General features: G+C 44.1%; 2 protein-coding genes across 2 annotated transcripts in view; both read right to left on the bottom strand.

Moving 5' to 3' along the window:
• LOC120909997 (zinc finger MYM-type protein 1-like) overlaps window positions 1-23900 on the bottom strand; it is a 39086-nt gene that overhangs the window by 5554 nt on the left and 9632 nt on the right. Inside the window, exon 2 of the mRNA XM_040321817.1 lies at window positions 23081-23216. The gene's annotated coding sequence lies outside the window, so the exon portion shown is untranslated. The remainder of the gene's footprint in view (window positions 1-23080; window positions 23217-23900) is intronic.
• Window positions 15939-18279, bottom strand: LOC120910140 (gastrula zinc finger protein XlCGF52.1-like). Its single transcript, XM_040322018.1, has one exon. The coding sequence runs from the start codon at window positions 18098-18100 to the stop codon at window positions 16889-16891; it is 1212 nt and encodes a 403-aa protein (XP_040177952.1). The 5' UTR covers window positions 18101-18279; the 3' UTR covers window positions 15939-16888.

The following is a 23900-nucleotide window of genomic DNA, read 5'->3' as shown; positions in this document are numbered from 1 at the left end:
ACGGCGTACTAAGGCGTACGCCTGTCGGATCTAACACAGATGCCGTCGTATCTTGTTTTGTGGATACCAAAACAAAGATACGACGCGCAAAATTTGAAATTACGCTGCGTATCAACAGATACGCCGGCGTAATTTCTTTGAGGATCTGCCCTGATGTGTTTAACCACTTCCCACCCGCCATATAGCAGAATGATGGCTGGAAAGTGGTTCCATTATCCTGACTGGGCGTCATATGACGTCCAGCAGGATAAGCACGGAGATCAGTGGTGTGGTGTGTTGACCCGACACACCGCATCTCCGATCTAGGCAAAGAGCCTTCGCGTAGGTTCTTTACCACATGATCCGCTGTGTCCAATCACAGGTAGTGCAGTTTATCAACTTTCCTCCATTCGCGCTGACAAGGCACGGGTAGAGGAGAGCTGATCAGCGGCTCTCCCAGCAGGGGGGTGGCTTCCTGCGATAATCAACGCAGATCCATTAGCATGGCCCACCAGTGCCTGTCAATGATGCCCATCAGTAATGCCTGTCATTGACTTATCAGTGCTGCCTGTCATTTCCGCCTATCAGTGCCCAACCGGCATGCCAATCAGTGCCCATAAAGGATGCAAATAAGTGCCCATCAGTAATGCCTGCCATTGTGTCCTCATCAGTCCTGCCTATCAGTGCCATCTATCAGTGCTGCCCATCATCGCCCCACCGGTATGCCAATCAATGCCCATAAAGGATACCAATCAGTGCCCATTAGTAATGCCAGTCAGTGCCCATCAGTAATGCCCCTCATAAGTGCTGCCCATCAGTGCCCCGCCGGTATGCCAATCAGTGCCCATAAAGGATGCCAATCTGTGCCCATCAGTAATGCCTGTCATTGACTCCTCATCAGCGCTGCCTATCATTGCCCATCAGTGAAGGATAAAACTTACTTATTTACACAATTTTATAACAGAAACAAAGAAAAATTATTTTTTTTCAACATTTTCGATCTCTGTAGTGCAAAAAAAATAAAACACGCCACTGGTGATCAAATACCACCAAAAGAAAGCTCTATTTATGGGGGGGAAAAAGGAGCTCAATAAACTGCTATAGGGTTAACCTCCGTCTCCTGGTCAGATGACCCCCCATATGATTCTGTGAAGCTCCACTGTGCAGGCATGGCCAGGAGACAAAAAACTTATGATGCGAGATGTAAAGATAGTTCTGATAGATCATTGTACACAACAGTACATGGCACAGACCAAGTGGAACAATGCAAGGGTCAAAAGATAGTTTCTGTCTCTGCAAGACGTTACCTTTTATGAAAAAAAGGTCAGGGAACCATCAAGGTAAAAATAGGCCATATACACTGCCATGGGGCATGTTAACCACCGTCTCCTGGCTGGTAGACAACCAGTTTAAATTTCGTAGACAAAAACATCGGGCATAGTTCCAGTGACAAAAACGAAACAAAAATTACCCCACATTTTCGTCAATTGAAGAAAAAACTGACGAAAATCAGTTCCATTTTTCGTCAACGAATGAAAACCAAACGAAAATGTAAGGGAAGGACGTTTACCCTTGTGATTGCTGGGAGGGGAAGCACTCACAAGTTCTACAGGCGCAGCTCCAAGGAAACAACGTAGTGAATGTAGCGTGGTGTGCTTAGCACTGTGCAGCATTACAGGCCTCCTGAGAGGACCATGGAGAGCACTGTGTTCATGACAGGCCTCTTTAGACCACCATTTAGAGCACTGTGTGCATTACAGGCCTCCTGAGACTCCTGACCATCCAGAGCACTGTGCACTACAGGCCTCTCAGACTGTCCAGAGCACTGTGTAGCATTACATGACTCTCTAGACATTCCAGAGCACTGTGTTTGTTGCAGGCCTCTCAGACTGTCCAGAGCACTGTGTAGCAATACAGGCCTCTCAGACCGTCCAGAGCACTGTGTAGCAATACAGGCCTCTCAGACCATCCAGAGCACTGTGCATTACAGGCCTCTCAGACCGTCCAGAGCACTGTCTGCATTACATGACTCTCTAGACTGTCCAGAGCACTGTGTATTACATGACTCTCAGACCGCCCAGAGCACTGTGCATTACAGGCCTCTCAGACCATCCAGAGCACTGTATGCATTACATGTCTCTCTAGACTGTCCAGTACGCTGTGCATTACATGACTCTCAGACCGTCCAGAGCACTGTGCCTTACAGGTATTTCAGACAGCCCAGTACGCTGTGCATTACCAGACTCTCAGACCGTCCAGAGCAATGTGTACATTACAGTCCTCTCAGACCGTCCAGAGCACTATGTGCATTACAGGCCTCTTAGACTGTCCAGTGCACTGTGCAACATTACAGGCCTCTCAGACCGTCCAGAGCACTGTGTGCGTTACAGGCCTCTCAGACCGTCCAGAGCACGGTGTGCGTTACAGGCCTCTCAGATTGCCCAGAGCTTTGTGCATTACAGGCCTCTCAGACCGCCCAGAGCGCTGTGTAGCATTACAGGCCTTCTCAGACAGTTCAGAGCGTGTAGTTTGTTCAAACCTTAATACCATACATAATAACATATTAGAATTTTTTTTTATGTCAGGAGTATATAAATGAGTTTGGATATTCTAGAGAAATGCCTAAATACTGCATTACAATTTACCTAAACCCATTAGACTTTAGTCGGCTAAATACGATAAAACTAAAACAAACAATTCAAATGACTAATGCGGCTAAAACTAAAATGGCACTTTTAGTCAAAAGACTATGATTAAAACTAAATCAAAATGTGATGCCAAAATTAACACTGTAGACGGTTCCCTACCCCCCAGAGACTTCTATGGGGCTCTACTGTGTAGGTAGAACCAGAAGAAAGAGGAGTTGCATAGTGGGATGTACAAAATCTCCAAAGGCTGTTGCCAACAGATTGAGGTAAGTATGTATCTTTGAAGGGCAGGGGGGTGGGACCTGTTAGGTCAGATTAAATAGGCAAACAGAATAAGCGCATATTATCACGTTTTGTCCAAGAGTCCTGAGGCATTGTAGAGCTTTTGGTGGAAATGAGCCATCTTGGTGGTCAGACCTCAATATCGGTCTCTGGCTTGCCCAGGCCTTATATATAGGTATGTTAGCCGATTGATGTTCAGGGCTCCCTTCACTATCTGTTGTGGGAGTCTACTGCTGGGTGAAGAGTGCTGACAGAACACTTAAAAAAGGTACAAGAGCTGCCCGTTTGTTTTTGGGGACTCCATTAGGGCATACCCTGTTGAGAAGGTACTGTCAGGAAAACCATGCTCAAGCCGTGCTTAAAAGAAATGCATGTACAAGCACAATTATCGAAAGGATTGGGCATAGAATCAGGACCATGTGTGCAACTACACGAGCACATGTGCATGGGCATTAGCGTGCACTGCATGCTCATGAGCGTGCATTTTTCATTGGACTTTGGCGACCAGTGGCCTATTTAAAGTCCTACACAATGCAGGACAATTGCTGACTGGGCGTTAGTTCATACTGCTTATGCCCAGATCATGTGTGTACCTGTATACTGACCCTGCTTGTTGATCCTGCTCGTTCCTGAACCTCTGTTGCCGACTCCAGCTTGTGACCCAACCTTGCTTCCTGTACCTCTTTTGCTCGCCTATACCTCCCCTCGATGGGAACGAGGGACACCCATTAGCAAAAGTATGTAGGCATAGGACACACACCCTACCACGCCCACTTAGACACTTTTTTGAAAGATAAATAGATTTTATGTAGAACTATATAGAGAAGACCAAAATGAGGGACAAATGAGGAGGAAAGAGACAAATCAGGGACAGTCCCTCGAAATTGAGGAGAGTTGGGAGCTAGGCTTGCTTGATACCGACCTTGACTCTGCTCCTGCTTCCTGACTCTGTAAGCCTGCTGCCCGATTGTTGCCGACTCCTGCCCATCTAGCCACGCATCCAAGACCTTGCATCTGCCTGCGTGCCAGCTTGCTTGATGAACCTTCATCAGCTTTGCATCTGCCAACAGATTTCCTGGCCCGGATCTCCTGCAGGCACCCATGCCCCACTGTGCCCTGTTATACCCTGTCATCATCCCCTGGGATAACAGGACAAGAGTTGTAAGGGGGCCTCTCGTCAACTTGGTCTCAACCAGGCACATGACATTAGTGGATTGGCTGTGCAGATAATGTTTTTTTCCCACTTCAGGATTATGAACCCCACAGTGCTCACTGGAACATTCAGAAGTTTAGAAATCCTTCTGTAACCAATGCCATCAGTATGTTTTGCAACAATAAGGTTGTGAAGGTCTTGAGAGAGCTTTATGCTTTTACCCATCACGAGATATTTCCTGTGTGACACTTTGGTAATGAGACACCTTTTTATAAGTCATAAGCTCAGACTGAACCAGCTGGTATTAATTTGCACTGACAAGGGGCAGGGTTGCTTCCTAATTACTGATAGATTCCAGCTGATGTCTTGGCTTTCCATGCCTTTTTTCATGTGTTCAATACTTTTTACCTGTGTTATTCCATTTTATTAATGGAAATGGTGCAGCGCTTAGCTACATAAAGTTTGTATGGACCAAACATAAGTTCATAAGTAATCAAAGCAGTTGTGGCCTGTGCATTGTGGGCGCACGGGCGCCGCCCCCCCCTAACACCGCCGCTGCCCTCCCTATCAATGTGCCTGGCCCCTTTCAGGATGCTGGACACATGAATTACAATTGTGGGGAGAGGCGGAGGGTGTGTATTTTGAAGCATCTGATTAGAGCCAGAGGCTCTAATAGGCTTCAAAATAGGGTGGGCTAGGGGCGCAGAGAGTGCGCCCTGATCCCACTCAGTTGGGTGACACTAGTGAATGAATATTTGCTATTCTGACACATTATCCTCCCGGCCAATCAGGAAGCCCCTATTGGCCAGGGAGTCTTATGACTCTTAGGACTCCCTGGCCAATCGTGTCTCAGGACACACTTCTGGGTTCAAATTGGCCGGAAGGAGGTAAGGTGATCATCACTGGATGCTGTGTCCTCCTACGGGACGATTGCCGCTGGCTTGCCACCCCGCGGGGGGGGGGGGCGTTTGCTCGCTGCTGGGTGTGCCAGTGTCTGGAAGGGGGTGCTGCGGGGTGATCGCTGGCCGTGTCTTCCACAGGGGGGGGGGGTTGTGTTGAATTTTATTATTATTGAATTTTTGGAAGCCAACTCTCCCTCTAAAAAGTTTTCTGCATATTTAAATCTTTTAATGCAGATCTTCTTTTTTGGTTATTAATTGGATAATATTCTAGACTGCTTTCCATTGATTGTTTTTTTTTGGAGTGTGTCAAGTTACCACAACAACATTATAATTTAGTATAATTTACCCACAAGGAGGTTAGTGTCCCCTTTTTAATTAGAATTTTTTTTTTTTTAATGTCCCTGCCTACTCACTAGCAAACTCTCTATTTTTAATAAAAACACATGGTCAAGTTTTGCCAGAAATCAAAAATTCTATTTATTCTGGTGTAACATAAAAAAAAGGCCGAAGGCAAACAAAAAACTCAGCTAATAAAAACAAAGAAGCCAGGAAGGCAGCACTGGAGAGCCTGCTTGCATTTGTGCAGACGCAGATCCCCACAGCAAACAACCAAAGATGTCAACAAAAAAATTGGGACCATGAGAGCATCACATATGTCCTCATTTCCTGGATTTGGTTTTAGCCTTCCCTGCAGCCCTCGATAACTCAGTCCCCGGAGGCTGGGTCCCTGGAGTAGAGGTTGTGGCAGGAGCAAGAGCAGGATCAGGAATAGGAGCAGGAATAGGAGCAGGATCAGGAATAGGAGCAGGAGCAAGAACAGGAGGAGCGATCCGCATAATGTCGGTGTCGTCATCGAGCTTCCCCAACATGGCCATGTTTATAGCCTTAAAGATCAGGGTTTCACAGCGCAGACGCTGGCCCCTCTCCAGATTTTGCAGCTTGCTGGCAATTAGGGCTCCAAATTCCTCTTCTGCGGTGGGGGGCTCTCGGAGGACCGCAGTAGCCTCCCTAATAAGGGCCTCGGTCTCCTCCTCCATTTGAAGAATCCTCCTGGCCCTTTTCGCGGGAGTGCGGAGGGGAGGAATCTGCAACATTGTGTGCCAGCGTGCCTCCTGTCTCCCACTGGGGCCTGCCTCCTGTCTCGCAGTGGGCTCTGCCTCTTCCTGTTTGGCAGTGAGCTCCGCCTCCTCCTGGCTTTGCCCTGTCTGTGTATAAAAAAAAAGGTACATAGTTAATTTTTTGTCTTCATATATCAAACATTTTTCAACTCATGACAGATGCAAATTGAATGCGAATATATATTACAGACAATCATTCTGACCCCTGCATTTTTCATTCTTGTCCCCATCATGTTTGGCCACTACTGTCTCTTGATATGCCCAACACTTTTTGTTCAATTCTTAAATTTTGAGCACTAGTAACATCAATTTGACATCATTATACTTTCATTACAAAAAATCGTTCGTAAATTACAATACCTGGCTCCACCATGTGTCACAATCAGGCTCCTCCAGGAACTCCGGTTGTTCCTCAGAGGATGGCTGCTCTTGGCTGGAGGGTTGGCTGGAGCTACTTCTGGGGGGAAGGGTTAAAAGGGATTCCCTCGACTCCAGATGGTCATCCAGGAAATGGAGTTGGCTGTAGTACCATAGGTTTGGCCTATATATTTGATCAGCAGCTGCTCCTGACCTCATTGATCTCAGTACTAGCGCTCGTTGAGTCCGATATGTGCCCCTAATGGTCCCAATTTTTTTATTCACATCCTTGATTGTTGCCTTGGGGATCTTTGTCTTTACAAATACAAGCAGGCTCTCCAGGGCTCGTTTCCTGCCTTCTTTGTCTTTATTGAGGTTGCTTTTTGTTTGCCATAATATTGGCAGATCCCTCCATCTCTGCACAAACTCAGTCATAAACTCCTGTTTTTTGAAAGCATCCGTGATTTCTGCAAGTCAAAATAAATACAAAAAAGCCAATGTCAGTCAAGCCTCTACTAAAACTTTCTCACCATATATAGGCCACAAACTCATCCACTGATCAATAAAGTCAAAATAATGTTACGTACCGTTGTTGTACACGTTCGTTCCTTCCACCTTCTTCCACACACTGAACGTCGTTTTTACCCATGCGGTATCCCTTTATATACACTGCGCCTGCGTGAAGCTCTGCACGTTTGCCCCGCCCCTGATGGTTGTTCTAGTACTTTCCCAGCCCCTTCTCGGTCGTCTAGTGCAAGACAACATGGCGGACACTCGGCAAGTGGCAACCCCCAGGCGGAACCACACACCAGATCCCGGAGATACAAGGCCACAAATATGGCGTTTGAGGAGATGGTGGAAATTGTGGCAATATTGAGGAGAGAGGATTATGATGCTAAACATGGCCCATACAAATACTCTAATAAGGTGAAGGCCGAAATAATGGACAGAGTGGTCAAAAGTCTGTACCACAAATTTGGGGTGTGCAGATCCAAGGAACAGCTCCGCAAAAGACGGTCTGACATAAAATTGAGGGAGCCGGAGCAATACCAGAAGATGAAAAGACTCATTAGAAAAAGTAATTAATTCTCTTGTGTACTCAGATTAGTATTATTATCATGGTGCTGCATTGTGCTTTTTCTTTCATGTCGTACAGTTCAAGATGTCAAGTTTTATGTTTGTGGACACAATAATTGGTCGTAGGAGTCGTCGTTCATTCGCTCACTAATAATAAAATATGATCTTTTTGTCTGATACAGTGTTTTAGAAATGTCATCATGCCTATTTAGGCATAGACAAATGTAGTTAACACTGTATCTGTCAGGTCACCTGTGGCCAGGTGACAAGTGCACTCCGTTGGGGTCAGGGATGCACCACAACCTATGACCGACTGCTGCGATAAGAGAGGAAGTGTGAACCCAAGATCGCCCAGGGCGTGGAGTCTAAGACCCAGCTTTGTGTTCACCAGAGCCTCTAGTGGTGAGGTTGCCTTTCGCCGCAGCTGGATCCAGGTCGCGACCCCTGGGATCCCCTAGGTCACGCACCACAGGGAGAGAGGAGAAGGAGCAAGCAGACAAGCGGTAGTGATGGGTAAGCCGAGGTCGGGGCAACTGGCAGACAGGGATAACCGAGGGATAGGGAAAAGGTCAAGATCACAGGCAAACAGGAGAAGTCGGGGACGAGCCAAAAACGGTACACAGGAAGATAATCGTAGCACACTGCAGACAGGAACTAAAGCAAACAACACTGTTGAACAGCACTGCAGGCCTGCAGTGCAACAGTTAATATAGACTTCCTGGGATGGCCTGGGTGGGGCCATACAGGAAGTAGAGGAGATAAGAAGGGAACCAGAACAGAGTCAGGCCTTTTAATGGACAGATGGACACAGGTAAGCTGCCAGACTATTTCATATCCATGACAGTATCTGACAAAAAGATCGTATTTTATTATTAATGAGCGAATGAACGATGATTCCTACGACCAATTATTGTGCCCACGAACATGAAACTTGACATCTTGAACTATTTATGTGAGAATAATTTTTTGTTTTATTTTTTTTAGTGTAGATGTGTTCTTAACTATATTTAAGTAAGGAGAGTATGCTCAGCAGTTGGGTTACACATGTGCACTCAGTAGCACAAGTTTTGGCCACAAGAACAACCTATTTAGGGTGTCACACACAGGTGATCCAGTGGATACTTGGTGTGTTTCCATGTGGGAAACTTGACCAAAAATAGATAAATGGATACAATCCTGTGTTCAGCTTAGAAGTATTGACAACACAGACAGTTGTACCACACTTACAAAAAGAATGATTGATATTCCTCTTTCAGGCCTCTAATCTTTTTAACTCAAGTATCCCTTTTGTTACAATCTCATAGGGCGTCAAAGAGCTTCCAGGCAGGAGCCGAGAAACCCACACCTCCTACCCAAGCCCCACCCCCGCGGAATGTGGAGGAAGAAGAAGCGGAAGGAAGGAGAAAGTGGCACCACAACAGGTCAGTGTCATACACCACAGATTCAGGTAATAGATGTAGGCCTGCATATTTATATTACATGGTGTGTTTCCAAATTTCAGGAGCTTTTCCGGCTGCGGACCGATTTGATTCACAAAAGCGCACAGATGTTAATAGGCGAGGTAATGGCCTGCTCTGCTGACCTGGATGACATCAACACAAGCTTGGTGCATATAAGGGAAAAGACCAAGCAGGTGGAGCAAAGGATAAAATATGTGATTGATGTTCTTGGGAGGGCTTAATAAAAAATAAATAAAAAAAAGGTAATGTTTTATACTGTATTTATTGGCGTATAACACTGACTTTTTTACCCTGAAAATAGAGGGTAAAGTGGGCCTGCGTGTTATACGCAGGGGGCTGTGGAAAGTTTTTTTCCTGAAACTTCCCTCTTAAAGTTATGGTGCGTGTTATACGCCGATAAATACGGTACTTTTAATTTTGTTTGTTGGTAATGTTTTATTTGTTTTTATTTGTATTTTAAATATGAATGTAATTTTTTAGAATCTGATTTTTTTGTTTTACTTGCTAAAACGCATGAACAATGTCAAACTTGAGAAAAGTTCCATTGTTCATGCGTTTTAACAAGAAAAACAAAATATATATTTTTTTTTTAATCTAAAGTATTCACAAAAAAATATATATATTTTAAAAATATAACAAAAAAAAGTAACCCAAAAAAATTACACATGTTAACCACTTAAAGACCGCCTCCTGCAGATATACGTCGGCAGAATGGCACAAGCACGTACAGGTACGTCCTCTTTAAGTGCCCAGCCGTGGGTCGCGCCTGCAACCTGGTCCGAAGCACTGTGACCGCAGGACCCGCAAACCCGATCGCCGCTGGAGTCCCGCGATCAGTACACGGAGCTGAAGCATGGGGAGAGCTGTGTGTAAACACAGCTTCCCCGTTCTTCACTGTGGCACCGTCATTGATCGTGTGATCCCTTTTATAGGGAAACACAATCAATGATGTCACACCTACAGCCACACCCCCCTACAGTTAGAAACACAAATGAGGTCACACTTAACCCCTTCAGCGCCCCCTTGTGGTTAACTCCCAAACTGCAATTGTCATTTTCACAGTAAACATTGCATTTTTAATGCATTTTTTTGCTGTGAAAATTACAATGGTCCCAAAAATGTGTCAAAATTGTCCGAAGTGTCCGCCATAATGTCGCAGTCACGAAAAAAATTGCTGATCGCCACCATTAGTAGTAAGAAAAAAATAATGAATAAAAATGCAATAAAACTATCCCCTATTTTGTAAACGCTATAAATTTTGCGAAAAACCAATCGATAAACGCTTATTGCGATTTTATTTACCAAAAATAGGTCGAAAAATACGTATCGGCCTAAACTGAGGAAAAAAATATTTTTTTATATATTTTTGGGGGATATTTATTATAGCAAAAAGTAAAAAATATTGCATTTTTTTTCAAAATTGTCGCTCTATTTTTGTTTATAGCGCAAAAAATAAAAACCGCAGAGGTGATCAAATACCACCAAAAGAAAGCTCTATTTGTGGGAAAAAAAGGACACCAATTTTGTTTGGGAGCCACGTCGCACGACTGCGCAATTGTTAGTTAAAGCGATGCAGTGCCGAATCAAAAAAACTGGCCGGGTCCTTTAGCTGCCTAAAAGGTCCGGGTCTTAAGTGGTTAAATGTGAAACAATAAAACATGTTTTATACTCAACAATGTGTGGCTTCTTATATCAATGTTGCCTAAAAGAACAAATACATATTTGTGGTGTTTACATTGACAATGATGGGTATTTAGTAAAGGAAAATACACATGGCACTAGGATAACTTAAAGAAAGGTAAAAGAAACCCAAAATTAGAAAAAAATAAAAATAAAAAATAAATAAAAACAGACTTTTTCATTACAAAATAAAATTTTATTTGAAATGTTTTATCAAAAGATCATCAGGCATTGCAATGGCTCCCCTACCCGAACAGCAAGGCCTCTGAAGAACGACCTGAAAAACAGTAACGAGCGGACAAGAACGCACTGCAAAAAAACACATACGAACTGACTACAAGCACTGAAAGACAGATAACGAATCCACAAGCACAAACTGAACAGCAGAAAACGATCTTAAAGCACGAAGACTGAAAAGCGCAAATCGTCTCTTATGCCGCGTACACACGATCATTTTTCGGCATGAAAAAAACGTTGTTTTTCAAAAACGTCATTTAAAAAATGATCGTGTGTGGGCTTCACATCGTTTTTCAGGTTCTGAAAAAACGACAAAAAAAAATATTCGAACATGCTGCATATTTTAACGTCGTTCTAAACTATGTCGTTTTTCGGGTTGTAAAAAATGATCGTGTGTGGGCTAAAACTACGTAAAAAACCTGCGCATGCTCAGAAGCAAGTTATGAGAAGGGAGCGCTCGTTCTGGTAAAACTACCATTCATCACGCTGTAACAGACAAAAAAGCGTGAATCGTCTTTTACTAACAAGGAATCAGCTAAAAGCAGCTCAAAGGCGAATGGAACTTCCCCTTTATAGTGCCGTCGTACGTGTTGTAGGTCACCGCGCTTTGCTAGATCATTTTTTTAAAAACGATGGTGTTTGGGCAATGTCGTTTTAACGATGAAGTTGGGAAAACATCGTTTTTTTTACATGCTGAAAAATGATCGTGTTTACACGGAGTCACCAAACTTTTACTAACACGCGGTAACACGAAATCAGCAAAAGCAGCCCCAAGGGTGGCGTCATCGGCATGGAACTTCCCCTTTATAGTGGCGTTGTACGTCACCGCGCTTTGCTGGAGCATTTTTATTTTTTTACGATCGTGTGTAGGCAAGGCCGTTTTAATGATCGGGTTGAAAAAAACTTTGGGCCAGATTCATAGAATAAGTACGCCGGAGTATCTGCTGATACTCCGGCGTACTTTCAAATTTGCCGCATCCGTACAAAAGGTACGTGCGTTCGTCGCATTCTCTTACTTCGTCGCTACACGGCTTTTCGCGTCGCAAAGTTACGGATGCTATTTAGGTGGTGTAACAATAGACAGCCCATGTTAAAGTATTGTCGTCGTTCCCGCGTCGAATTTCAATTTTTTTTTTTTGCGTAAGACGTTCGGTGCGGGAACGCGCCTAATTTAAATGGTCCCCGCCCCATTTGAATTAGGCGGGCTTGCGCCGGACGGCTTTACGCTACACCGCCGCAAGTTTACACGCAAGTGCTTTGTGAATCAAGCACTTACGCTGAAAACTTGCGGCGGAGTAACGTAAAGGACATACGTTACGCCGCCGCAAAGATATGTGAATCTGGCCCTTTGTTTTTCTAGACCATTAAAAACTTCATTTTTTTACGACCCGAAAAGCGGTCGTGTGTACGCGGCATTACCCCAAGGTAAATATGTATGCACAGCAGGTAAACCGAATATTAATCCCAGCGATCCTCAGCTGCAAGGGAATTCATTCATCCAAAGCAGAGTACGCTGATCCCAGTACACAGAATTGGATGTCGAGCTACACCAATGACCACCAGGAGAAGCCAATAGAAGGTCCTCGCCACAGCAATGATACTCTCCGATATGAAGAGAAGAATACTCATTGCGCAGACATCCAAAATGTTTAATTTATTTAGGTAAAAGAATAAAACGCGCATGCTCTTGGTAAAAGACATGCATAAGGAAACGACGGGCGTTTCCAACCAACAAAATGGCCACTGCGTCCCAGGAGGAGCTGGAACGCGTGGCGCGAAGGCGAGCTGGGACGCAGTTGGGAAACGCCGGCTGCTACATGTTAGGTTTTTATATAGCTCAAGTGCAATAGATTTGTGTTTTTAGTTTCATTTTATTACACATAACTTCATTTCTGAATGTATTTGTTTTGGCGTCTTTATATGTATGAATTGTATGGGTTGTTACCGACATGTGGCGGAAATTTCTGGTCAATAGCACCTTTAGAAATACATTTACCTAGAAAAATGGTGACATGTTCAATACTTATTTTACCCGCTGTATATATACACACATTCACTATATTACCAAAAGTATTGGGGCGCCTGCCTTTACATGAACTTTAATGGCATGCCAGTCTTAGTCTGTAGGGTTCAATATTGAGTTGGCCCCGCCCTTTGCAGCTAGAACAGCTTCAAATCTTCTGGGAAGGCCGTCCACAAGGTTTAGGAGTGCGTCATCCAGAAGTGCATTTGTGAGTAGAGGTCGACCGATATGGGGTTTTCTCTGACCGATATTTAGAAATCAGGGTGGCCGATGGCCGATATATGATGCCGATTTTTGCGGCCGATATTTTTATTTTTCTTGGCAGGTGGCACTGGCTCGTGGCACTTACAGGTGGCACTAATTGGCAGGTGGCACTGGCAGGTTGCACTGGATGGCACTAATTGGCAGATGGCACTGGGTGGCAATAGTTAGCACTGAATGGCTTTAGTTGGCACTGGCAGGTGGCACTGGATGGCATTGGCAGGTGGCACTGGTGCAAAAAAAATGGTGTCACCCCCTCAGTACAGACCCCCTCCCTCACTACAGACCCCCTCCCTCACTACAGACACCCCCCCCTCAGTGCAGACCTCAGACAGCGGTGTGTCCCACGAGCGCGGGCTCCTCCTCCTCTGTGGGAGTAAACAGAGATGAGGGCCACCGCTGGGTGTACCAAGATGGCCAAGGCCTTTCCTAATGCTACGGCCGCGACAGCAATCCACGGATCACAGTGTGCCCATCCGAATGGGGTAACCCCTTCGGATCACGGATCAACTGTGATCCGTTGCACCACTAGCGGCCATGTTAAATATCGGCCTAATTTGGATAAAAATCGGCCGATGCCGATTTCTCCAAAATGGCCGAATATCAGCCGACCTCTATTTGTGAGGTCAAGCACTGGTGTTGGACGGGAAGGCCTGGCTTGTGGTCTCTGCTCTAACTGAAGGCCAGTCAAGTTTCTCCACCCCAAACTCGCTCATCCATGTCTTTATGGACCTTGCTTTGTGCACTGGTGCGCATTCATGTTGGCACAGGAAGGCTGTCCACAAGGTTTAGGAGTGTGTCTATGGGAATGTTTGACCATTCTTCCAGAAGCACATTTGTAAGATCAGGCACTGATGTTGGATGAGAAGGATCCCAAAGGTGTTCTATCAGGGTGAGGTCAGGACTCTGTGCAGGCCAGTGAAGTTTCTCCACCCCAAAAACTCGCTCATCCATGTCTTTATGGACCTTGCTTTGTGCACTGCCATATTGGAACAGTTCAGAGTTGGGACCGTTCAGAGTTGGGACCGTTCAGAGTTGGGACCGTTCCCCAAATGTTCCCCCAAAGTTGGGAGCATGAAATTGTCCACAATGTCTTGGTATGCTGACACCTAAAGAGTTCCCTTCACTGGAACGAAGGGGCCAAGCCCAATCCCTGAAAAACAACCACACACCATAACCCCCCCCTCCACCAAATGATTTGGACCAGTGCACAAAGCAAGGTCCATAGAGACATGGATGAGCGAGTTTGGGGGGGAGGAACTTGACTGGCCTGCACAGAGTCCTGACCTCAACACCTTTGGGATGAATTCGAGAAAAAAAACTGCGAGCCAGGCCTTCTTGTTCCACATCAGTGCCTGACCTCACAAATGCGCTTCTGGAAGAATGGTAAAACATTCCCATAGACACACCCCTAAACCTTGTGGACAGCCTTCCCAGAAGAGTTAAAGCTGTTATAGCTGCAAAGGGCGGGGCCAACTCAATATTGAACCCTACGGACTAAGACTGGGATGCCATTAAAGTTCATGTGCGTGTAAAGGCAGGTACCTAGGGGGCATTCTCGGTACTGGTGCCATTTATATAGGTAGGTACCTAATCCAATCCACCACCACCGACAAAAAAAAAAAAAGCAAAATTGCACATGATGGTAGATTTTTCTTTTTATTAAACTTTGCATATATACATATACTGGATGAGATTTTGTTTCAGTGATGTAATATGTATGAGAAGCTGGAACTACAGAAGTAACATGATCCCCATTTCCCTTTTACAAGAATTAGAAGATTTAATATCATCTACAATATACAATGGACCCAATTATTTCGTATCACACACAGATTATGTCTCAGTTAAAATACAAAGAATTAAAAATATCATGAAAAACAAAAAGACTTCAAACAATGCTTTGTAATATTTAGAACTATGGCTTAAACACAAGTACAGTGGAACCTCGGATTACAAGCATAATCCAGGAGAATGCTCGTAATCCAAAGCACTCGCGTATCAAAGCGAGTTTCCCCATTGGAAACTAAAAGAATCTGTTCCGCATTGACTTCAATGGCATGCAATACCGCATGTGGCCAGAGGTGGCGGGGGGAGAATCTCTTAACCACTTAAGAACCGGACCAAAATGCAGCTAAAGGACCTTGCCCCTTTTTGCGATTCGGCACTGGGTCGCTTTAATGGACAATTGCGCGGTCGTGCGACGTGGCTCCCATACAAAATTTACGTCCTTTTTTCCCCACAAATAGAGCTTTCTTTTGGTGGTATTTGATCACCTGTGCGGTTTTTATTTTTTGCGCTATAAACAAAAATAGAGCAGCAATTTTTGAAAAAAATTCAATATTTTTTACTTTTTGCTATGATAAATATCCCCCAAAAATATATATATAAAAAAAAAAAATTTTCCTCAGTTTAGGCCGATACGTATTCTTCTACATTTTTTTTTTTTACAAAAAATATCGCAATAAGCGTTTATCGATTGGTTTGCGCAAAATTTATAGCGTTTAAAAAATAGGGGATAGTTTTATTGCATTTTTATTATTTTTAATACTAATGGCGGCGATTAGCGATTTTTTTCGTGACTGCGACATTATGGCGGACACTTCAGACAATTTTGACACATTTTTGGGACCATTGTCATTTTCACAGCAAAAAAATGCATTGTTTATTGTGAAAATTACAGTTGCAGTTTGGGAGTTAACCACAGGGGGCGCTGAAGGAGTTATGTTTCACCTAATGTGTGTTTACAACTGTAGGGGGGTGTGGCTGTAGGTGTGACGGCATCGATTTTGTCCCCCTATAAAAGGGATGACACGATCGATGCCGCTTTGAGTTCCTGGGTGTCAGAAGCATCTAGCATACCTGCTCCTCATTCCAGCATCCTGGTTTTGGCTGTGACCGTCTCTATGTCTGTCTGTCCACCTGCACCTTGATGAATGTGGCCAGTCTCTGGGTGGAGACCAAACCCGATTTAAGCCAGCCAAGCCTGCAATCTCACGCTCGTGATAGCATGTGTAAATACCTCATCCAGCTACCGGTTTGTATGCACTGCTAGATTGTATTACCTCGTTGATGACCTTGAATAGGCTATAGACTGTTTTCTGAACTCTGCCTGTTTTTTTTTTACTTCAGATTTTGACCTTGACTATTCTAATCCTTGCCTATCTGCGAACAGCAAGTACCTGTTTGCTTTCCTCAGTTTTGCATGCCCTGGCGTGGTGGCCAGGCACTACAAGTCCTGGGGGCAACCAAGTACAGGTAGGCCCTCCTTGCCTTACAGGAAAGGGTGCTGCTATAGGTGAAGAACACAGAAGCCAGCTGTAGTGTCTGATCACCTGCGTTAGAGGTAATCATGACACTGGATCTGCATACCTGTGTAGCCTATAGTCAGAGGCTACCACCTTCAGCGCTGTATCAGAGTCTCCAAGTAACAGAAGCAACCAAGAAAAATCTTGGCTCAAACTTAAAATTTTCTTGTGACAGCTAAATTTTTTATCCTACAGGTTTCTCTATGGACTAAATCATTCCACCTATTAAGATCCATTACATATTTGTCAAAATACCTAACGCTCTATATGACCTCTAGGACTAAGCTCCTGGGGTGGGACGAAACTCGTTGGTTATATGGTCTTAGGAGGAGCAGAGGTTGAGGCCTTTTTCCAGTTTTCACACATTGTTGGTGTGCGGCACCTTCATATCGCATAACATTCTTTATGATGTCTTTTTAGTCTTTTTTGGCAAAACCTTTCCCGCAGTCTGAGGACGCTCAACCGTGTGTCTTTTCTGGTGTTCAACAAGGTTTCCTTTCTTAGTGAACGCTCTTCCGCACACTGGACATGAAAAAGGACGCTCGCCCGTGTGTATTCTTTTGTGTACAATAAGATCTCCTTTCTGAGTGAAACTTTTCCCGCACTCTGAACACGAATAAGGACGCTCCCCCGTGTGAACTCTCTTGTGTACATGAAGTTTTCCTTTTTCAGTAAAACGTTTCCCGCACTCTGAACATGAATAGGGACGCTCCCCCGTGTGACTTCTCTGGTGTACAAGGAGGGCGATTTTCTGCGTGAAGCATTTTCCGCACTCTGAACAGGAAAAAGGACGCTCGCCTGTGTGACATCTCTGGTGTTTTAAAAGGTTTCCTTTTTCAGAAAAACATTTGCCGCACTCCAAACAACAGAAAGTACGCTCACCCGTGTGGCTTCTCTGGTGTTCCACAAGTTTACCTTTATAAAGGAAACATTTTCCGCACTCCGAACAAGAGAATGGACCCTCACCCGAGTGGATAGTCTGGTGTTCAATAAGTGCTCCTTTCCGAGTGAAACATTTTCCGCACTCTGAACATGAATAGGGACGCTCACCCGTGTGAGTTCTCTGGTGTTTAAGGAGGTTTCCTTTATCTGAAAAACATTTCCCGCACTCTGAACAGGAAAATGGCCGCTCACCTGTGTGAATTCTCTTGTGTATAAGAAGAGCAAATTTCTGTGCAAAACATTTTCCACACTCTGAACAGGAAAAGGGACGCTCCCCCGTATGACTCCTCTGATGTATAAGAAGTTTGATTTTCTGTGTAAAACATTTTCCACACTCTAAACAGGAAAACAGACGGTCTCCTTTATGAATTCTCTGATGTACATTAAGATCTCCTTTCTGAGTGAAACATTTCCCGCACTCTGAGCATAAAAAAGGTCGTTCACCTGTGTGAAATTTTTGGTGTACAAGAAGTTTTCCTTTCTCACTGAAACATTTCCCGCACTCTGAACATGAGAATAGATGGTCACCTCGGTGATCTCCTTCATGGGGTGAGGAAGATTCCTCGGGATTAGAAGGATCTGTTGATCTATCTGCAGTGTGAGATCTTACATGGATATTTACTATCATAGTATGTGATTGATGAGAAGATTCCCCCTGATCAGAGGGATCCATTGATGTCTCCGGACAGGAAGGTCTGTGATGTATATTTTGTGTATTTGGATTTCCTCCTGGAGGATCCTGTGTGATGACATTATCTTCTGACTTACAATCAGCAGATAATAGAAGATGTCTCTCCGAGGAATTCCTCACATCACATCCATCTGTTGGAAGGCAATTTTAAATAAATGTAAAACGGTCAATAATAAGAGTCAAGTATGTTGGTCTAGTAGCCAACATTTTCACAGAGCGCTATCATAAAACTCAATACAATCAACTCCAAAACGTAAAAAAACAACCCCAAAAAAAAAAAAAAAAGATACAAAACACTCAAAAACTATGGCAAACTGTCTGCATTTCTTTGGGCAATTATGACAGCTATGGGACGTCATGGAGATAGATGTTTTGCCACATCATTTTGCAGAAGTATGCCATTATATAGAGCAATGGAGATGGACCTTTCATACGATGTACAGTATCTCCTCCTCATTTGTTTGGAACATTACATTATATTGAGGAATGGAGATGGACCTTTTTAATGGTGTACAGTATCTCCTCCTCATTTGTTGGGAACAGGATGTTATATTGAGGAATGGAGATGGACCTTTCATATGGCCTTCTCCATGTATATCTGTCCACCTGCAAGGTGATTAATGTGGCCAGTCTCTGGGTGGAGACCAAACCCGATTTAATCCAGCCAAGCCCGCAATCTCAGCATCTCCTCATTTGTTGGGAACATGACATTATATTGAGGAATGGAGATGGACCTTTCATATGGCCTTTTCCATGTCTGTCTGTCTGTCCACCTGCAAGGTGATTAATGTGGCCAGTCTCTGGGTGGAGACCAAATCTGATTTAAGCCAGCCAAGCCTGCAATCTTAGTATCTCCTACTCATTTGTCTCATTTGTTGGGAACATGACGTTATATTGAGGAATGGAGATGGACCTTTCATATGGTGTACAGTATCTCCTCCTCATTTAATGGGAACATTACATTATATTGAGGAATGGAGATTATTATTATTTTTTAGGTACTTATATAGCGCCGTCAATTTATGCAGCGCTTTACATATACAATGTATATTCACATCAGTCCCTACCCTCAAGGAGCTTACAATCTAAGGTCCCTAACTTACATTCATATACTAGGGCCAATTTAGGCGGAAGCCAATTAACCTACCTGCAGAGATGGACCTTTCATATGGCCTTCTCCATGTCTGTCTGTACACCTGCAAGGTGATTAATGTGGCTAGTCTCTGGGTGGAGACCAAACATGATTTAAGCCAGCCAAGCCTGCAATCTCAGTATCTCCTTCTCATATGTTCAGAACATGACGTTATATTGAGGAATGGAAATGGACCTTTCATATGGTGTACAGTATCTCCTCCTCATTTGTTGAGAACACAACATTATATTGAGGAATGGAGATGAACCTTTCTTTTACGAAGGATTTTATGAAGAGTCAATCCAACAGATTAGACCAACAATGGGATGATTACATTGCATTTGAGGCAAACAAATCAACAATGTACAAAAATTAGTGTGCAAGTTCCAGATTAGGCACTACCTTTTAACTAAAATCCATAAGTCTCTAAAAGGAGGGAACTTAGGAATCCAGGTTGCATTGCATAAAGACCTAGAACATGGACATTCAAGCTTGCAGCTAAACATGGAAGCGTTTTGACAGTAGAGTTATATGTAGGTGAGAATGCAATATAGAAACATAAGAATGCTGTCACCGTAACCATCCTAAACAGGACCTTGCCCGGTGGCCTAAAAGGCCTACGAAATAGATACACTGAATAAGACTGGAGTGAAAAAATGAAGACAAAAGAAAGAGGGAAAAGAAGCCAGGAATACGGGGAAGAAGAAAGAAGACGAAGGAAGAAGACCTACGGGGTGTACGTCAGAGGATCACTAAATTGTAAGAAGCGTATTTTCAAAAAGCTTGGATAGATGCTATTCACATTTGCTAGACCCCAAAGAAAATGTATCATGTGTGTCCTAACGGAAAGCCGTCATCTTCTCATTTACCAATGAAATCATTCATAGGGGTTTTAAACCGCTTCAAAGCCAAGTACAGGAGTTTTCCAAGCCTTCGCAATAGTCAATTTAGTTGCAGTAACAACATGCAAGGCTAATTTACGCTCCGGTTGAAGCAGTCCTGCAATTGGCTTGCAAAGAAGACCCTAGTAGGGGTTTCGTTTAAAATTAGTGTAAAATACGTTACGAAGAAGAGTATAAACTCTGACCCATAGTCTGCATACCTTCGTACAAGACCACCAAATGTGTGCCATAGTGCCCTTCTGCGAACAACCCCAGAAGCAGAGAGGAGATGAAGCAAGCCGGCCTAGTTAGTACCACCTGTACAGCACTTCGTATGCATTTTCCAGTATGAGAACTGGAATTGATTCAAGAAGAATATTGTAGGAAGTCGATTCAGACTTTGAATGGCACATATGGTGATGTGTCTGTCTCTTTTCCTTAACAGGAACAGACACACCCCTTCCAACCAGGAGATGCTCTGGGTGTACGTTTACGGTCGTTGTCCTGCTGGAAGGTGAACCTCTGCCCCAGTCTCAAGTCTTTTGAAGACTAACAGGTTTTATTTTAAGATCGCCTTGTATTTGGCTCCATCCATCTTCAGGTCAGGCAACAAAGTAACGTGAAACTGACCGGCTTGGTGGGTGAAAAAGTTTAAAAGGGGAAACCGCATCTGTACTAAATTCCTCAGGTCTGCAAAATCTGCAGATAAGGTTTCAAATTCCTCCGTTTGGCAATCGTGAAGGTCTGCAAATGATTGAAGGGGATTGCCCTGAAATCAGAGATCCGAGCGTTCCCTTGCTGCCTGCATAAGTCTCTCTTTGGTATGCCAATAGTGGTATTTAATGATGAGGACCTTCTGTAGGTTTAGGCACAAAGGATCTGTGGATGCAATTGAATTGGAGGCGTTTGAGAGAAACCTCAGGTGCCAATTCCCGGAGGAAGGCGTGGCAGTGCCTTGCAGATAAGTTATGACCTCAGGGATCCCGCAGATGCAGCGATTGTCCCCGCAGGCCCCGTTTTCAGCATCTTCCAGTATATCTCGCATGGTGTCTAAAGTTCAGCATTTAATCTGTCAACTTTCTTCTCATGCCCCCTCCATTACTGTAGTTTCTAAATCCATACGCTGTTCTAGTTGGTTAGTCCGGTGGCCTAGCTCTTAAAGACCCTTCATCAGGCTCTTACGGGAGGCTGTGGCTATTTCATCCCTCGCTATAGTACAAAACTTGGAAAGCATTGCTTCAGAGTCCGTGGCTAGAGGGTTTACCAAGTCCCTGGGGAACTGTTGCAGGGTCTCAGGATGGGCCCGCCACTGAGAGCCACATGGTGTCATCAAGCTCAGGCGCCATCTTGCGCTTTCCTGTGGCAGGGGCTATTTTTGGCTGGAAGCGGTGTTTCTGTATGCATAAGACCCTCCGGATGCCTGGCGGTGCCCGCTGCCGGGAGAGCTGAATCAAAGCAACAAAGGTCCGGTGGTGGGGAGCGAGAAGACTACTCAGCCATCTTTCACAATCACGTGCCCTTGGAGATGGACATTTCATATGGTGTACAGTATCTCCTCCTCATTTGTTGGGAACATGACGTTATATTGAGGAATGGAGATGGACCTTTCATATGGTGTACAGTATCTCCTCCTCATTTGTTGGGAACATGACGTTATATTGAGGAATGGAGATGGACATTTCATATGGTGTACAGTATCTCCATGTTGGGAACATGACGTTATAGTGAGGAATGGAGATGGACCTTTCATATGGTGTACAGTATCTCCTCCTCATTTGTTGGGAACATGACGTTATATTGAGGAATGGAGATGGGCCTTTCATATGGTGTACAGTATCTCCTCCTCATTTGTTGGGAACATGACGTTATATTGAGAAATGGAGATGGACATTTCATATGGGGTAAAGCAGGGCTCAAAATTTCAAGTCTTGAGCTACTAGCCAGAGCCCTGGGAAAAGGTAGGGGCAAAGATAGGGAGAATAACCTGGCGAGGAGGTAAAGAGTAGGTCTTCCCCTTACAGGGTGTCTCTCCGGCCAGCTTCCTGGAAATGCCTCCCACTGGCAACCTTATAACTGAGGATCGCAGGGTAACTCCGTAATCCTATGCCTCCTCCAAGGGAAGTTCTCCTCAGTCATTCTGTGGTCTGCAAGCTCATGTGATATCACTACTAAAAAAGTGCCTTGCTGATATACATGATCTTTCCTGCCTAAAGAAGTATATGACCTGCAACGTATGTAGTGCCAGTGTATTTTTTTATTCAAGCTGGAACTAGGAAGAACTCAGTTTTGCCACCTTTGGCTTAGGCCCTCTGCCCCCCATTATCACTTTTAAAAACAGAAATCAAGATGAGGGCAGTGGAGGGGGGGTTGCATACAGAGTTCAGCGCTAAAGAAGGGTAAAGTGGGATTTGGATGGGGGGGGGGGGGGGGGGGGTGGATAGGTAAGCAGATGTGGAAGAAGCCTGAACTCTGCACTTTGCATGTAGCGAACCCCTGAACTCTGTATGCAGTGCCCCCCAACCCCTGCGTACAGAGCACCCCTTCACCCTACGTGTAGCGCACCCCTGAACCATGCGTGAAACACACCCCTGAACCCTGCGTGAAGCGCACCCCTGAACTTTATATGCAATGCACCCCAAACCTCTGCACATAGCGCACCCCTGGTATTTAATGCCCCTTTCAGACCCTCCCACTGTTAGAGAGATTTGACCACACCCACTAAGTGATGCGGTTTGGAGGGTGAGTGTGAGGCTGGTTTTGGGGTCGTAGTTAAGGTCCTGCACCTATTTTCTTAGAGAAAAAACCCTGTGTAGTGCCATTGATGAAAATGTCTCATTTCTGTGGGTATTCAATTTCAACAATAAAAATATTGAGCATCCACATGTGTTGACCCCCCCCCCCCCCGATTCTCGGGCACACTGGTAAGGCCCTGGTGTCTTTGCTACTTACTTGTTTTGCCCGTTAGAGGGGCTTCATCCGGTTCACCCTCTATAGTCACCTCCACCTCGGACGGCTGATCATCCCCCTCATACGTCTCCACTTGTTCCTCTGGAGCCTTAGCTTGTATATTAATCCGTTCTTCACCCTAAAACCCAAAAGAACACAAAAAACAAACAAACATTCAATAAAGTTGAATTTTAATATAAAAATACAAAATGACAGCAGCTATGCATTCATGAATATATTTATAAAAAAAAATCACAATTAATGATATAAGTAGTGCAAGTATCTGAATGTGACCCGATATCTGACTCCTGCACTCCCTATACAGCAGAGCTCAGATTTGGGGAGGGAGAATCAGTACAAATAGCCAAAAAGCTGCACTGCAGTTCTAACTAAGGTTGTCCCGATACCACTTTAAGACCGAGTACAAGTACCGATACTTTTTTTCATGTACTCGCCGATATCGAATACCGATACTTTTTTTAAATGTCATGTGACAGTTTTCAAACCACAATACAGACTAAGGATATTTTCTTTAGAATTATGAAGAACTCAAACTCAAGACATTATAAAAGAATATAACTGTTTTATTTGCTTGTCACGCAGCAGTAAAAAAAAACTCAAAGAATTTTCACAGAACATGTTGATACATACAAAAAAAATATATTTTACAACATCAAAATATATTAACAACAACAATAAAAAACAAATGTTAAATCACACAACCAACCAAAAGTGCAAAACAGCAAAAAAATGTAAAAGTGCAGTGTAAGGCTGCAACTAACGATTATTTTCATAACCGATTATTGTTTCGATTAATCAGATA

This window comes from Rana temporaria, chromosome 8, assembly GCF_905171775.1.
Source record: "Rana temporaria chromosome 8, aRanTem1.1, whole genome shotgun sequence".
In the NCBI taxonomy this organism is placed as follows: domain Eukaryota; kingdom Metazoa; phylum Chordata; class Amphibia; order Anura; family Ranidae; genus Rana; species Rana temporaria.
This window is presented reverse-complemented; position numbering and strand designations above follow the sequence as displayed.

Coding starts and splice junctions, on each gene's coding strand:
- LOC120910140 (XM_040322018.1), bottom strand. CDS start 18,100: ATGGATCCCTCTGATCAGGGGGAATCTTCTCATCAATCACATACTATG.